Source organism: Agelaius phoeniceus, chromosome 2 (assembly GCF_051311805.1).
Source record: "Agelaius phoeniceus isolate bAgePho1 chromosome 2, bAgePho1.hap1, whole genome shotgun sequence".
In the NCBI taxonomy this organism is placed as follows: Eukaryota; Metazoa; Chordata; class Aves; order Passeriformes; family Icteridae; genus Agelaius; species Agelaius phoeniceus.
Window position 1 is genome coordinate 32,856,482 of NC_135266.1, and position 17,292 is coordinate 32,873,773.

The window sequence follows — 17,292 nt, forward strand, 5'->3', positions numbered from 1 at the left end:
TCCATAGAGCTTTTATACAGATATAGGAAAAAAACAAGTGCTTCATTGATCCATAACGTTGCCTGAAAGACATGCACTGCCTCATTAGATCTGATAATTTAATAACTGAGTTTGGAGTGTTACTTTGAAATACAGTCACAGCAGTATATACTGAAATCATATATTATCACGTGTAAGATGCGCATGCTGCAAAACGTTGCATTCATCTCAAGGAATCCCAAGGAACTGGGACTATACTGCTCATTTCATCTTTCATGTAGTTCAAAATGAACCTACAAGCAGTACATTATATATGTGACTTGAACATACAGAGAGTGTGATGCTCCTATCCTTGAAGCTGTGAAACAATGCATCCATTTTTCAGGAACAGCACCACAAACAATCACAAGGAAACCTCGAAGTTATTGCAGGTCTCGTGGAATATACAATACTGATATATAACCTATGGATGTCTAACACCGAGGATGTAAAAAGAGGCTTTATGTTGTGGATATAAACCTACCACTTCAGCATTTAAGAGCTGTGAAGGTTTAGGTCAGCTCCACTGGAAGAGGAGCATAGGTAAGATCTGGGTATCTAGGGGTGTGTTTATACATATATACGCTAATACACGTGTGGTGCAACGAGCCTATACACCGGCAAGCCTCGCCCGTGCTGGGTACCCCTTCCCCACGGTCACACGACACCTGCACGCCCGGGCTGTGGCAGGGGCTCCCTCTCTCCCCGAGGACAGTCGGTGCCGGCCGGGCTCGCCCGGGACGCTGCCCCGGGGGGCGCTCGGTGGGGGCTGCTCGAGGGACACCAGTGCGGGGAGCTCGGGGAGCCGCTGAAGCCTCCCGGGGCTGCGAGGGCTCCGGGAGCGGCGCCTTGCCGGGCGGTGCCCCGGTGCCGAGGGTCGGGCGCGCCCCGCACACCGCCCCGCGCTCCCGGCCGCGGGCTCCGCGCGGGGGCGGCGCGGGCGCGGCGCTGCGGCGGGGCCGCGCCTGCCAGCGGCCGGGAGGCAGCGCCGCCGCTCCCGCTCCGCTCGTGCTGCCGCTCCGCAACTTTCGGGCAAACACTGCCCCCTCGTCCTCGTCCCCCCGCCGGCGGCTGGTAAGCGCCGGGCTCCGGCACCCGGGCGGGCAGGAGGAGGGCGGCGGGGAACCCCGGCTGCAGCCCCCCGGGCGGGCAGCGCCGCGCACATGGCCGCGGGAAACTTCGGCCGGCCGACGGGGCGGGGGCACTCCCGGGGTGCCGAGGGGACCGGGGAGGGGAGACGGGAAGGAGCGGCGGAGCGGGCACGGGCGGGCAGGTGCCACCCTCCGCCGAGCGGAGCGGAGCGCGTCGCCCCGGGCGCAGTGCGCGGGCGGCGGCGGCGGCGGCGAGTGAGCGACGGTCGCCGGACAGGTGCGGGCGGGCCGGGGCTGCGGGAAGGGAGCGGCGGCCCCGCAGTGCCCGGTGCGGAGCGAGCGGGACCCGCTGCGGGGCAGCGCGGGCCGGGCGGGGGAGCCCCGGGGGGCGGCTTTTGATTCGGGTCTTTTGCCTTGCGGCTCCGGCGGGGTGGGAGAACAAGTTGCTGAGCGATGTAGCACGGGGGCACAGGGTCCAGGTGGAAAATCCAGGCGATTCCCCTCTGGGTGTGTTTTTGAGGGCTGTTTTGGGGTTTTTGTTGGGTTCGGGGTGGTTTGTTTGTTTTTTGTTCCGTTGGCTTTTGGGGGGTTTTGTTGTGGTTTTGGTTTTTTGTTTGTTTTTAATAGGGCACAGAGGAAAACGTTAGTGCACAATGCTGAAATTGGTGATCTGGTCGCTGAGGCAGGTATCCAAAAAGCAGCAGTCGCTGGAGCAGCTACATTACTGTCGTTCTTCGTGCTAGCGTGAGGTTTATGTGCCTTTGCGAGGAAGGTCACTTTTTACCCTCTTCCTCCCCCCGCCTCCCCCCCCCCCCCCAACAACCCACCCTCCTTTTGCTAAGCCGTGCATCAGCAGCATGAATTCCAAGAAGCAGTAGGTGTTTCTTGGCATTTCAACTGGGATTTTGGAAAGGGAAGCCGGGTATTTAATGGGAAAAAATTGCGATGGAAGGAAAGGATGCGGAGGCTGCACACAGCCCTGGGTTTGCAGGCATGTGGAAGTTGTTGAAATAGGTAAAGGGTTGAAATTGGCATTTGGAAAATGGTGGCTATTTTTTTAGTTACTTGTACCACAGATGAATATTGGGAAAAGCTGGGCCACAAAGAATTTTTCCTGTTTTGCAGTTTGCTGACAGCAGAAGGTAAAACATGTCCTTGAAGATACACAATTTTACATAAACAGCTGATGTTTACATAAGCCTAGATAAGTTTGTGAAAAACGCAGATAGCAAAAGATGCGATGTGAGCTGAACTCCGCTATCCTGCTCTCTGTCCATGCAATAATTTATCAATTTTTTGTATTGTTGCAGTGTAAGAACAAAGTGAACAGCTGCACCTCCACCAAAACAACCACCTGCGTTCCTCTTCTCCTCTGGAATGGACAATGGGATGGTCTCTGACTTTATCATGATCAAAAACTTCTTCCTCTTCTGCGTTTCCATGAGTTTAGCCAGCCACTTCGGGTGAGTTGCCAGTTGCATTTGAATTTCTGCTTTTTTAAGGAGATGAGAAACCTTGGCTCCGTGTGGTACAGAGCAGCTGAGCAAAACAAGCGGGCTCTGCGTTTCATCTTAAGGTGCTGGTGTCAGGGGGAAGGGAGTGGTTGGCTCTCCTGTTCAAATTTGCTCTCTTGTATCAGTTCTTTATGCCTGCTATGGTGGCACGGGGAAAGGCTTGTGGGGCACAAGGGGCTCAGATCAGGCCTCCAGCTGACGAGTGCTCTGACCTGGGTTTAGAACAGCCGGGGGCTGTGGTGCCTTCTGCCCCTGTGTCTGTGATGTCGGGATCTTGCACCTTCCCTCTCACCTGATGGGTGCTGGTTATAGGCAGTAGTGCAAAACCAGCCCCAAAACTGCGATAATGGGACTTGATGCATGTTATTAGCTGGTACAGGCTTTCCTCCTGAGTGACCTAAGATAGTGACTGCTTAGAAGGGTATCTGAGTTGGAAACCTGTTAGAATAATTAGAAATCGTGTTTCCCTGAAGCATATAGCAAGGAATCCCGTTTCCTTATTTTTACTTTTGATGCTCTCCTGACAGTGATATTCCAAAAACTGTATCGGAAATAAGAGATGCTCCAACTGTAGGTGTCAGAAAATGAAAAATAAAATCAGAAGCCCTCTATTTATATGTTTTCCCTGTACCCAGAGATCTTAAGAACTTTCTGAATATGAGCTATACAATAGAATCTGGAAAAAGCATTTTCCAAGTGCTTGGGAAACGTAGGTTGATTCTTCTTTGTGGAGGAGAACAATTATTTATGATTTCACCAGAAAAAAAATGAATCCTCCCAGTATGCTGATTCACAAGCACACCCATCAATTCCTTGCTATAAGAAGATACAAAATGGAGATGCAAATCAGTTTCTGATTTCAAGCAAACGGATTTGTTCCAGATTGGAACTAGGAGAAAGACCAAACTTTGAGTGGTGGCTGTCTATGCTGTAAGCAAAGCTTAGCCTGGTATCCAGCACGTGTCCCGTGCAGGTAGGCAGAAGCCTGTGACCTCAGATGTTTATATGAACAGTTGTAGGACTGCACTCTACAAAGGATGCAAAGAGCTGCACACTCATCTATTCACCTTGGAAAAAACTGGTCCTTCTTTCACCATGGTCTAAGGCAAAAGTGTCCCAGGATTTTGTGACAGAATTTAAGAGGGAAGAGTGGGACTTGCTTTAAACTTGTCTTTACATTATTGTAGTTTGACAAAGTATTTCCACATTGAGAAAATCTTGGTGACTATAACCTTAAGCCCTTCTCGGTTGCTTGTCTTCCCTGCAGAAGGCAGCACATTGCAATAGCTGAGTGTGACCTGCTTGGTGTGTGGGTCTTATAAGTGTGTATCTCCTCTAACGCAAGAATAGATAGACAAGGATGCAAAAAACCCCAAAACCAAACAATCCAAATCCAGACAGTTTAACTCCCTTTTGACTCCAAAGCAAATACTGAATAAAGTCCCAGGTAGAAATCAGTGTGACCTGTAACCTGGCAGATAACCAGAATAGGACAGTTTGAGGAAACTAGGACACTTGTTTTCTGCAAGTTAGTCAAAAAGCTTCTGTGCACTAAAATGAGATCATCACATAAATTCCCCCCACCCCACCCCCCTCGCCCCCCATTTCTGATCCAGTAATTTTAGTCCAGGCCTGCAGAGATAAGCAGCTCCAGTTCACTGCACCATTCACACACTGCCTTAGGGCTGAATTTTGACCCTGCTCAAAAGACAGAGGATGCTCCAGCGCTTCTGCTTCAGAGGCAGAAGCAGTTTCAGAGTGTAATTTGCTAAGTGCTTTGGGACTGACTCTTCAGGACGGAGGAGTACAATTAACATGTAGGCTGCTGTATTAACTGCAGGAATCTAATACTGATAACACTTGCTGTTGCTACCATATTCTTCTTTATTAGCTTCATCCATGTTTCTACTGCCCTGTTATATTGCAGTGAGTTTTGCAATGTGCTAGATAAAAGTGATTGGTCAAATGAGCACAAATTAAAAATCAAAATACAGTAGGACATTACAGATGAAGGCAGATATTTTTACAGTTCTCCATAGTCGTTCCATATTTATATTAAATCATAGATACAGTTTTTGCTGACATAGCCAAAGCCACCCTGGGGGATTTTGATGCACAATGCCTGGTAACATACACAGAAATTATGTATCTCAATCTACTAGGCTACTTGAGAAATCTCAGCAAAAGACTGTGATTAATGTTAAACATAAATGTGTAATTACTATTGAGAATTATCCACATTAGTAGGCAGTAGAGGAGGACTGTAGACATAACTGGTAGCAGCTATCTAAAGAAAAATCACTCAATTAAAATGCAAAGATATAGATGAACTGAGAAGAGGTTTTGAACTCCCCCCCACTCTTGTTTTTGGTATAACAGTTTTATGAATCTACTTCTGCAGAAATGGTCCAGCACGGGTCAAAGCTTTTTCAAGTGTGCTTGAATTCAGCCTTGAGTTGTATAATGCTCTAACAAGTTAAGGTGTTTTACTTAAGCATTTCAAGGTAGCTCACAATTGTCTCAAAAGTAAACAATAAAGCTAGAGAATGACTGAAAGTGAAATAAAACCATAAAGAATATTTTCAGGTGAGATAAAACACTGCTTGTGAGCCCTCAGGGCACCCAGGCAGTGGCAGCCCTGTGAGGGTTGCTGCCACGTGTGGCTGCTTACCCACAGATCTCCCTGAGATGAGGTAACCCATGCCTGGCTCCAAGCTGGCCAGCTCTTACTTGGCAAGTCCCAGGCTGTCCATGGGGTCACACTGGTGATGCACAGTCCTGGTGTGTTTGTGTTTTGGATGTGGAATTTCAGAAATCTGTCTTAGAGCCAGAACCAACAGGGATGGACGTTGTTCCTGTACCCACAGTATAGTTGCCATCTGCTAATAATATTTATAATAGCAGAAACACAGAGAACAGAAGATCCCAATTATGTGTAGCCAGCGCAGCATTTCTCTGTACACTCTGAAGAATTCAGTCCATGGTGTGTCTGTATTTTCACATACTTCTTCTCCAGCTCACAGCTCAGGATTACTAAGACCATAATCCTGCTATTTAGGCAAAACATTCCTCTCCTTCAGGCTGTTATTTCAAGTTAGTCTCTGCAGCCCTAAGCAGTTAGTTCTGCTGGGATACCTCATTTCAAGTACTTGAGATGCTAGGGAGTTCTTCCTCATATTTTTAAAGACTAATTTTGTAAGAATTATTGTATCCTTATGCAGTCATGCTTGTCTGTTTATTTTTTTATTCTGTCTTCCTTTCATTCTTCATATCTCCAGATAGCTTTTTGAACCCATTAGATAATTTTAATAACCGGAAAACTAAATTGCAATCTAGAGCTGCGTGCAGGAGGCAGAAGGTATCAGTCAGTCCCACTGCCAAACAGCTGAACAGCTTCAGCATCTCTGGCCTGCCAGCTGGCCAAAGGGCAGGAGTGTCCCTCAGGCCTTCCAGCTCTGCTTGGTGCAGGAGAAGCCCTGGCATGCAGTGCCTCCCAGTGAAGCTGCAGGTCAGTGGCCTGGGGAGCTGAGAGTGCTGGGAGGTGTTCAATGACCCTGGAAGCAGTTCAGGACGCGGAAAGGGGCATTAGGATGTCGGGAGATGGGGAGGACTGTAAGATGCCACCCTGTGAAAAACAAGCTTTCACTGCACTGCTCACAAATTGCTCCTTCCCTGAAGGCAGTAAAACACTGCTTTTGCTAAACAAAAGAATTAAATTTTTTTTTAAGAATCTGAAAATGGTTTTAAAATTTCATCATCTTAGTCAGTTCTCTATTCTAATCCAATGCGAAAGAATTGAGTCTTCAGTGCACAAATTCACAAAATCAACATTTTAGATCTCAAGAATCCATACAGAAGGGGTGGCAAGAAGCTAACTTAGAAAAGTAAATCAATTTCCTTTGATGTCTGGCCAGCTGGCTTTATCCAAAAGTTTGTGTTCTCCACTGTCTTCCACAAACTGTTAATTTGTCTGAAGTTCAGATATAATTGCAATCCTATTAAAGCAAGTTATTGGAAACACTACTCTTAGAGAGAGAGTAAAATATATCTTTCAGTAATAAAACACTCTTCAGTTATTTTTTCAGAAATTTTAACGTTTTCTTTTAAAAGAGGTTTTGGGAAAATCATTAAATATCTACCATACCTTTTCCTCTTATTACAACTAAGCTGTGAGTAGTACCTACCACGATTCTGACTAGATGGCAAAAAAGACAATGATGTTTAAAGTGGTAAATTATGAAGTTATCAGAAGAGGTAGCTGAGCATCTTTAGAGCGTTATTACATTTTACACTGATGAGCCCCTTCTGTGGCTTATGACTTTTTTCAGTTACCCTAAAATTGCAATATTAAATAAATGTGATGAGAAGTATTCCTGGTTGGTTTAGTTTATGTTCAATAATGAGCTTTAAATGCAATTATCTCTGAATTTTCTTAGCATTTCCCTAAGATTCCTTTATAGGTTTATTTTTATCCCTAACTGAAAATTTCTGCTATAAAAACATTTTTCACTGCAGAGAGGCAATAATGTGCTTACCTACTAATATGTTGATAAAGCCTAATCCTCAGCTGTGTGGAAATAATTGGTTTAAGGTAGGTAGCACCTATTCCTCTCTATTCATTGAGCTATATAGTATCTAATTTATGCATGTAACTTTGCAAGTGGAGTTTACATGTCTTTTTACATGTCATGACAGTCTCAGCCCTTGCTCCAAAACATGCATTTTACCAGCAATCTCAATAACAGAAATTAAACACTAACTTTCTGTTAAGACAGAAAAAGTCACACTTAGATGAGAGCAAAAAGCAATCCATCTACAAATGCAACTTCACATAATACTGGCATTTCACTGAAATTTGGAATCAGATGCCTTCTTTTTTGGGTGAAGTGATCTGCCAAATCTAAATTGGATTGCAGTTTTGCAGAAGTGCAGACTTTTTACTGGTCTTCACCATAGTTGTTTCTCCATCTTTTTCCTCTATTTATTAGCTTTTGGTGTGAAGAAATAAAAGTATTTCAGTATATAGGGTGTGTGTACTATTCCTGTGAAAGACGTACATAACTGCGATAGAAGGAAGTAGCATCAATTCCTCTTGTTAGATTGAGAGGAGCAGTTCCGAGAATTAAGCGTATTTTGTCCCATCCCCACAAAAATAGTTCAATGGAAATCCTCCCTCAGAGTTCAATTGGCTTTGAATTCAGCTATAAGCACTAAAAATAACAAGCTTTTTCAAGAGCAGAAAAACTAGTGAAGCTTTGTGTCCTGTGCCCCCAGCACTGCATCTTTGCAATAATCCCAGCTCCGCATTTGATATCCCTTGTTCCCATCTTCCATTGCAACACCTACGTTTTACCTGTACTGTCCTTTTCTCCCAAGATCTTTCATAATGACCCTGCAAGTCTCCTCCATATCTCTTAATTGTCAGAGAGGAGGGGGGCTGGTCTTGCTGGGGCTGTTTCTGAGCTACATGCATACTGAGTGGCCCAGTCAGGGAGCCAGAGGGAATAGATGACTGCTAACCTCACATTTTTACTTAATGAGGCACTAATTTAGATTGCTCTCCCCTTGTCTAGTCATAGTTTCTCATGAAACTTGTAGGAATGAAATGAAGTTTGATCTCTCTGCTTCTTTGTCAGATGCAGTGGAAAATGAAAATGGGTTCCTACGTTGATGCGGTGTAGCAGGCAGACAGCATGATGCATATCTCTTTCTTATGAAAAAGAAAAGATAAAATAGATGAGAAAAGTCAAAAATAGTATTCTAGGTCTACTGGATTTTCATGCTTTATACTAGGATTTTATCAAAGCATTCGTTGTGGTTGCTGCATTTAAAGAAAGTCTCTAAGTTCTGTCTCCTCTTTGCATTTGTTAGGCTGCTACTTGTGAATATTCACTTTTAAATGGTGAATCCCTTCAATTACAATTGACAAAAAAGTGTACAGTCTTTTTTCTGGAATGGTCCAGCCTGAAAACATGTCTAATGTTTCTGAAATCAGTTTGCATCTGCTGGATTAACTTTATTGTTTGCCTCAGTTGCTCACTAAAGATTGTGGTCACAGCAAAGAAAACAGAATTAATTTGGTCTTTTGACCATGGAGATGAAAACTAGGCAAGATTTGTGGCTATGCCTCCACCTGCAGCAAGGGGAGATCCTTGGTGGCCTTGGGCTCCGCAGTGTGGAGCTTGCTGAGGGTTGCAGCAGTGCCAGCTGCACTTGGGTCATAAGAAACCTCCTCAAGCAGGCATTTTCATGGGCTTCGATGTTTCAGGGAATCACATCTGTGCTCCCTTGACCTGACCTTACTCCTGTGTCCTGAGAGGCTTTGCAATCCCTTCCTCTTCCAGCAGAAGCATCCAAACTGTAAAGGGAATGAGTGCAGGACTGGGGGTTGCTGTGTCTGTGAGGGGATACATGGCTGAGGGCAGCTTGTTCTGAGCTAGCTCTGGTGTCATTATAACTTCAGATGCACAACAGGGGTGTCAGTGAGGTCTCATTAGTGGAAACCTTTTGCAGGTAAAACCAGGTTGAGGTCCCTTTGTCTTTCTTTGTATGAATCCTATTCTGTTAGGTAAGGCAACCACTTATGTTACGAGTATTCTGCAAGGAAAGCTGTTCAGAGAGATGCTCAGATTATTTACAGATTTATTTTCCTGGGGTCTGGTAGTAAATAAACATGGATTCTTCTTTTTTTTTTTTTTTTTTTTTTTTTTATCGCTGTATAACTCTCCCATCGAGTTCAGGTTGCTGAGTGTACACTATTCCTGCCTGCTGGCAGGGTGCATGAGGCAGGGAACAGTTCCTGGTGGGGCAGTATGCCCTGTCACAGCTGGAGGATTTGCTGGTGATCTCAGCAGAGGCTGAATCATGAATAAGTGCCTAGTGTGAGCTGTCTTAAGAGATGCTCATTGCTTGCTGCAGGTGAAGCACGCTTGTGGATAATCTCCCATGTCTATTCTTTAGGTAAGCAAAGGCATTAATAAGCAGGGGATTCTCCTAAGCATCTTTAAATGAAAATCAAACAGATTTAAAAATGCAAGTTGTTAGTTGTGCTGTGAGCAGCTTCCTAGGTCTGAGCCATGGATAAAATGATGAAATAAAAAAGAGTTCGGAATAAAAACAAATCTGGCCCCAAAGATATGGAATGAGGCCCACTACACATTGCTGTTATTTGCATACTACAAGGGAGAACTAATTTATGCAAAAGAGAGAGGAGGAGTGAAGAACTGTGTTTTCTGTACAGCAGTATGTTTTTCAGATACCCCAGTGATACCCCAGTGGGATTTTTCAATGTAGTGGGAGTTTGTTATCCTCAAATAAGGTCACAGTTCATCCTTTGTTCTGGCAATAAATTATAGAAACTTTGAAAATTAGAAGCTGTTTGGCATTTAAAGATTGAACAGCACCTTCAGGCATACTTTGAAGGTGCATCTCCAGGCATACCTGTGCTTCTCATGTAGCTCTGCAGCCAACTGATGTAATTCCCAAGGAACTGATGTAGTTCCTTAGGAAAACCAGTAACAGTTCTTGCCAGTGCTGTGAGCTGACCTTGCTCCCTGCCATGGATGGAGCCATGCCAGCACTGGGGAGGTGGTGGGGCTGATGTGGGAAGCGCAGGGGACAGGGATCTGCCTACCCATCACGGGCAAAGATCAAAGGGCTCAGGTGTCCCCTGATCCTGCATCCCATGGTTTTACCTCCATGGCGTGGGCTCTTCTTTGGGTCCTCCTCCAGGGAGAGCTATTTACAAGTTTATAGTAGTGATGAAATAAATGGCTGCAGCTCCCTGTGCTGTTCAGGAGCAGCAGGAGAGGAGAGAGCCTTGGAGGCTCCATCACAAAATACCCTGGAGACTGAAGCCCCTTGAAACCAGCGTGGCTTTTGACATTGTTTCCTTTCGTTTGCACGAAACAGCTTTTCACAAACGCCAACACCATCAGTAAAAGAGGAGGCCAATGATAACATCACTATATTCACCAGGATCTTGGACGGTCTGCTGGACGGCTACGACAACAGGCTGCGCCCAGGACTGGGAGGTAGGATAACGTGTTGTCCCCTGCTGGAGGGGAGCATTGTCCACATGGTGCCCTCTCAAGTGGCTACCTGCTCTTGGCTGTGACAGGGGACTTGTGTTTGATTAATTAAACTAAGTCCAGAAAGCAGATTTGTCTCCTAGCAAATGGGGCACAAGAAAAGGATTACTGAAAGTTGTGTTCTTCAGTCACTCAGGTCATCTGAGGTTGGCTTAGAGGAGCATCTGTGATACATTTTTTCCTGTAATTGAATATGGTTTGGGTTTTTCTTTCTGGTATTTCCTAAGGTGAGCAAGACACTATGCTAGCAGGTTGCTGCAAGATTGCCTAACTGGCCAGCCTGTATAAAATTATGTTGGTAATGCATATTTCTTTTAAAAACAGATCCCCAAACCACCCATATTTAGACAAGTACAGCAAATCTGTATTGATATGTCTTTTTGATAACCTCTACAGCAGCTATTTTAAAACCGTAGCATGTGAATAGTGGTTGCCATCCTAACCTTGTTGAGCCCTCCTTCAGCTCTCTTTCCCCCAGATTTCTCTCATTTTCTACCCATGTGTAAACCATCTGTTATGTTTCTTCCTGGCCCTTTTTTAATCTGGCTACCCCCACCCCTTCCTCTTGTGAGACCAACACATTTCTTTCATCCCTTTCTCTCCTTCTCCTCTCACTTTACACAGAGCTACTTGAAAATAGGGCTTGATGCTTTTTATCTTATATAACGAACTTCTGAAATTTCTGCCCTTAAATTAAATTAGACCTGGATTTGAAAAGATGCCAGAAGGACTTAGAGACTTGAGGATGGAAATAATTTGACCTAACTTTGGACATCTCTGATAGATGTCTGGAATCAGGCAGATCACCCAAGCCAGCAGAGGGGAGTAAGTCCTTCCAAGATACACTTGATCAGATCCTGTGGTAGGTATTGCATAAGTGCTGGCAGTGCTAACTGACAGCCCAGAAAGCCAATCCCATCCTGGGATGCATCAAAAGAACAGCACCCAGCAAGCTGAGGGAGGAGATTCTTCCCCTCTGCTTTTGTGAGTACTGTGTCCAGCTCTGGAATCCCAGCATAAGAAGGACATGAACCTGTTGGAGCGAGTCCAGATGATGAGAGGGCTGGAGTACCTCTCCTATGAAGACATGATGAGGGAGTTGGGGTTCTTCACCCCAGAGAAGAGAAGGCTCTGGGGGGACCTTATAGAAACCTTCCATTGTGTAAAGGTGCTTAGAGGAAAGATGGGGAAGGACCCTTTATCAGGGAGTGGTAGGATGAGGGGTAATGGTTTTAAAGTGGAAGAGGGTAGATTTAGATTAGGTAATAGGAAGGAATTCTTTACCTTGAGGGTGTATGAGGCAGTGAAACAGGTTTCTCAGAGAAGCTATGGATATCCCATCCATAGAAGTGGTCAAGGCCAGGTTGGTTGGATGGGGCTCTGAGAAACCTGATCTACTCAAGGGTGTCCCTGCCCATGGCAGGGGGTTGAAACTAGATGATCTTTAAAATCCCTTCCAACCCAAACCATTCTGTGTCTCTATGATCAAAACCTGTCAGTCAGAGGAAATGCATCCTTGAAGGGCTGGTTTCTTTCTGTTTGTAAGAACAAAGCCTGGGCTCCCAAAGGTCAACAACTGCATTTGATCCAGGATGAAAGGCCTACTCAATCATGCTCTTAATTTCAGTCTTTTGGGGATTTTTCAGTGATTCAGAAATTAATAGAAATAAGCATTGCCAGTGGGTATATGCATTTTAAAGCAATTACTGATGCAGAGCCTATGTTTATTACAGAGAGAATAACTCAGGTGAAAACAGACATCTATGTTACCAGTTTTGGTCCTGTGTCAGACACAGAAATGGTAAGTTAGCATGTGGCTGCCAACTCGGTTGTATTTACTTTGCTAAAGTCATTTTTGGAACCATCATTTCTATTCAGATCCTGCAATACCTTGAGTGTTTCTTTGTGCCAGGAATACACCATTGATGTTTTTTTCCGACAAAGCTGGAAGGATGAAAGGCTGCGATTCAAAGGACCTATGCAACGCCTCCCTCTTAACAACTTGCTTGCCAGCAAGATCTGGACCCCAGACACTTTTTTCCACAATGGCAAGAAGTCTATTGCTCACAACATGACAACCCCAAACAAACTTCTGCGCCTGGAGGATGATGGCACTCTGCTGTATACCATGAGGTAATAGCCAGGATTGATGTCTTCTGATACTGATTTCCAGATAACTGCAATTACTTGTGGTGAGCATCACTTTCCCCACTCCTAGTAGAGCCAGGGAACCAATCTTTCACACATATTTGTATGAATATCAAGAAAAATGAAAAATATAATTGTAGCCTTCAAGTATAGAATAATTAGTAGCTTCTGAATAGTGCTAGTGCTTAACTATTTCTTTTGATTAAATGGAAAGCATATTCTCAACAGATTTGATGATTCAGTTCAGCTTTTTTAAGATCTGTTCTCTCTTACTGTTTGTGTTTGTAGCTGTAGTGCAGACTGCAGGAAAACAGTATCCAAGACCAGAAACTGAGACTTTGTTCTGGGGCAGTACATCTTGAACCCTTGGAGCTTTTGTTATATTTTTTTTTCGATTTGACTAATAGTGCTAAAAGGCAAATGATCATAGGGATAAATGACATAAGCTAGCAGCCCTGTGAAGCTGCTTTAGCAAGTACAATCCTGCAAACAAAGCTGGGACATTTTATTACCAAGGAGCAAATGAATGTCTCAGATCTTCAAAGATGTATTCCTCTTCTGATTTGAGTATACTGCCAAGAATCATCATTGCATAATGCAGATAGAAGATATAACATCAATGATTTTAGGTGTCTGAAATTCTATTCAGGACAAATCCCACATCAGTGTATGGAAATTTGCTCATTAAAGGTAATTAGCCTCTAGTAATTAAGACTGCTGTGTATCTTCAACAGGGTTTTCTCCAAGACCATAGTCATATGGACAACTTGAAAAAGAGGTAAAAGGAAAAACCTACTGAGCAGCAAAGGGTTATTCTAAACTTTCCATAAACGAGCCCAGAGTGGTGCCTGGGACCCAGCAAAGTGCTCAGGAGCCTGAATTGGGCACTGAGATGACTGGGTTTTCAGCAGGCAGCCCCAGCCATGTGTGGGGAGCTGAGCTCCAGCCCGTGCTGTGTCCTGCTGTGGGGCCACACAGTCCTGCATGCCGGCAGGGCGAGTCCCAGGCTCGCTCATGGGCCTAGTGGCTAAGACTTGTTGAGACTCAAGGAGGTTATGCTTCTGTACACAGGGCCCTGGAGCTTCCCAGGTTTTATTTCAGTAATTTCAGATATGTTTGAGTTTTTTGAACCTAGTCTTAAATCCCTTATTGTGGAAGGAAAAGGAGACACAGAATATCCTTAGGTATGTCCTTACAAATTTAGACCATCCCAGTTGTAACTACATTAGCACTAAAAAGACTTAGACATGATGGAAGTCATGTTTAAAAGAAGGAAAAACCATCCTAATTTTCTCTTCTACTGTGTGTGTTGCTGTACTTACTAGCCCCAGATTAGCGATCACCGCAGTAATAAACCAAAAAACGTGAGGATGCATGGACACACTTAAAAGTCCAAATAGCTATCAGAGAAACTTCACAAAAAAGTTAGCAATGCCAGCCTTAAAACCAGTCTCACTGCTGCATGGACTACGTAACTACCGCTCACAGATTGCAGAAATGGCAATTCCCAATTATCTTTGTAAATTACTTGTGTAAGTGAAGTCCAGATCAGACTCACATTCAGCCTGGAGCAGAACCTTACGTTGTGGGGCAGATTGCACAATTTCTGTGCAAGCACTGGTTTTTGCAGTGTTAAACAAATGCAGTGAAGCCCTGATTCATGAGGTGAGGAGCTAAGCCACCACAGCTAGCAGAGTGGGTGAACTAGACCTAGGTGAGCTCATCACTGGATCTGAGTGACTCTGTCAAGGTGTCTCTCTGGTGAAAATGGCACACTGTTTTCAGGGTACCCACAGGTACCCTGCTGAGGAAAAGCTCAGCATATGCAGCTGGAGAAAAATGCGGATGTGACAAGACTTTCTCATCATCCCACTCAGCTCCTTTTCTCCTGATTTTTTGGGATTGATGATTTTGTAGACTACAGAAAGAACAGAATGCTTTTGTAGCCTAAAAACCACGCAACTTAACTTTTATTTGTTAGAATATTGTCTGTGGAAATAAAATTTCTACTGACCACAGGATATGTGATAAGAAATAGAGTGCAAAGCTTTTAAATCAGCTTGCTTTCCAATATTACAAGTAATAACTTTCATGTGTTTATCCCTTCTGCTTGGGTCAGAGGGAGTCATGAGTCAGGAGCCTGCCTTTGTAACATGCATGGAGCTGTGCTCCTTTAGAAGCAGAGCCATTCTGTGCCACAGAGTGGCTTGAGGGTTCCATCCCAGCCTGTTCAGAGGTGACTGTGACAAGCAGCCAGCCCCTTCAGCTTCCTTGAGTGTCCTAACAAAGGTAACAGCTAGCAGAGTTACCTAGGATGGCATTTCTTGAGAAGATAGACAGCACTGGGCTTTTTTGGGGGGGAGCTGCTTGTCTCAGTGCTAGTGCATTGTGCAGTACTGAGCTTCAGCTGAGGCTTGAGCCCCAGTTCCTATAGCTCCCATCAGGCTTACTCAGTTCTCAGGATCTGGGGATGTGTAGACAACCCTCTGTTAGCTCTGCATTCTCCTCGTTTCCAAGGAGGAATTGCGAGCTTCCCAGACTGTACGTAGGAGTATTCTGTGTGGGGAGGATTGGACCCTCTGTCATTGACAGAGATGCCTGAATTGCTTTTGCAACCTTGCATCTGGCTGCCTGAATGAAGGGGAGGAAAGCAGCCCAGCCAATGCTGACCTTCCATCCTATTTCACTTCCAAATATACCAAGTATGAGCAGCTGAGCAAACTTCCAGCTTTAGTACTTGTCAGGACATACGTTTCCGTGACACAGGTGTTTACTTATACAGAAAGATGCACACCTCGCATATTGCATTTGAGGATACGTGGTCTGGGTCGGAAGGAGATGGGATTGTGTTGCCAGGGAAATCTTTGATAAATGGGCTTCTGTATATATGTGGCATTAAAGCCCTTCTGTGTGAATACAGGAGCACAACATGTCCTCCAGACAGATTTCACAGACAGCAGCGTTCTCTGTGGGGAATGATTTAATAATTCTGCAAGTCTTTCACTCGGGAGGACCTATTAGTTTTATTTCACTAATGTGATTTACAAATGAAGCGCTCCTGAATGGAGCACTGCAAATTCTGTTTCGGCCCCTAGAGGGGAGTATTGTCTGTAGCTCCACTTTCAAATTTTTTACTTTTTTTTTTTTCCCCAGTAAAAACTGTGTTATAAAAAGCAGTAGAAAACGTACTTTATATTCCACTATATAAATAGCTTTGTGAATGAAGGTAAAAATTAGATTCCTTTTAAAAAACGAAAATGTGTTTAGTTTATCTTATCTGAGAAATAAATATTGTAAAAAGTATAGAATTCGTTTATTCTGAAAAATTGGAACAGTGATTTAAGCAACATTTTCAGGCTGAGAACCATCATGTTTCAGTGAGCTGCATTTTTTTTTTTTGCTCAGTGGGAATTGGATGTAAAGACAGAAGCTTTGATAAACATTGCTGTAGAATGCCAGAAAAAAATGCTGTGAAGAAAAGAAGCCAAAAATTATATGAAGTAGAGTATGCTCACTAGAGCTAAACTTTTGAACCATAAATTAACTTTTGGCCAGCAGCTTTAACACATTTTTAGTGGTTTTCTATCAGCTTGTAGATAGTGAAAAATCTTTCTTGTACCATCACAAAAGCCCCATTAGAGCCCTATTCTCACTGTCAATTTGAAAGGACCCCAAATCCCTTTTTTTACCACCAAGGCTTCTATGCATCTGATATAATCTGGGATTTTAATCTGGGAATTTAAATAGGACATAGTCATATATCTAAGGATTTTTCAAACAGATTTTTCCCATGTTATTATGGTGACTGAAGGTTGCCAGAGAACCTGGTAGAGTTTACAGTAAAATCTGTCCCCCAATAATTTGCATATGAATAATTTAACAGCTGGAGAACGCAGAAATTCTTCAGCATGGTGTTAAAAAACCTCCAAAATTTTTAATACAGCCCTGAAATTCTTTTATCTTTACTGTTCCAGAAAGGTATTTACAATTCAGCAATGTGTGTCCACTTGATGGCAGCATAACCACGTTGCTTGCTCTGCTGTGGTGCACACACAGGCTTACCTAGGCTGAAAATACGGATTCTTACATTAGCACTTAGTGTTAAAATTGTATGTGAAAGTGAACGCATGTCCTGGGTGCATTTTAGCACTAATTCTGCTCTGCCATGAAGGACTTGGATTAGCAACCTAACCATTTTATGCTCTTGAGCTATTGATCATAAAACCAGTTCACCAGAAGATATGGTGCTGCTTTCAAGACTTTTAATGGGAAAGACAGGGTTTGTTTGTTTGTTTGTTTGTTTGTTTAAGGAAAAATTATTCTATGATAAATGTGTACATTCTCAAGCTCTGACTTTGCCAGACATAGGTTTGCTAGTGTGCCCACGAGCGACAAGTGACCAGCAAATCTATGATTTAAAATGAATTCTCA

The 17,292-nt window shown here is 44.0% G+C and overlaps 1 protein-coding gene across 1 annotated transcript in view; it reads left to right on the top strand.

The window, feature by feature from the left end:
* Nucleotides 1-955: 955 nt before the first annotated feature.
* The window catches only part of GABRA5 (gamma-aminobutyric acid type A receptor subunit alpha5), a 56,429-nt gene continuing 40,092 nt past the window's right edge, over nucleotides 956-17,292 (top strand). The window contains exons 1-6 of the mRNA XM_054654467.2: nucleotides 956-1,092; nucleotides 1,737-1,791; nucleotides 2,420-2,572; nucleotides 10,535-10,656; nucleotides 12,447-12,514; nucleotides 12,626-12,846. Of these exons, the coding sequence (XP_054510442.1) occupies nucleotides 2,487-2,572; nucleotides 10,535-10,656; nucleotides 12,447-12,514; nucleotides 12,626-12,846 (497 nt within the window). The 5' untranslated portion in view covers nucleotides 956-1,092; nucleotides 1,737-1,791; nucleotides 2,420-2,486. The remainder of the gene's footprint in view (nucleotides 1,093-1,736; nucleotides 1,792-2,419; nucleotides 2,573-10,534; nucleotides 10,657-12,446; nucleotides 12,515-12,625; nucleotides 12,847-17,292) is intronic.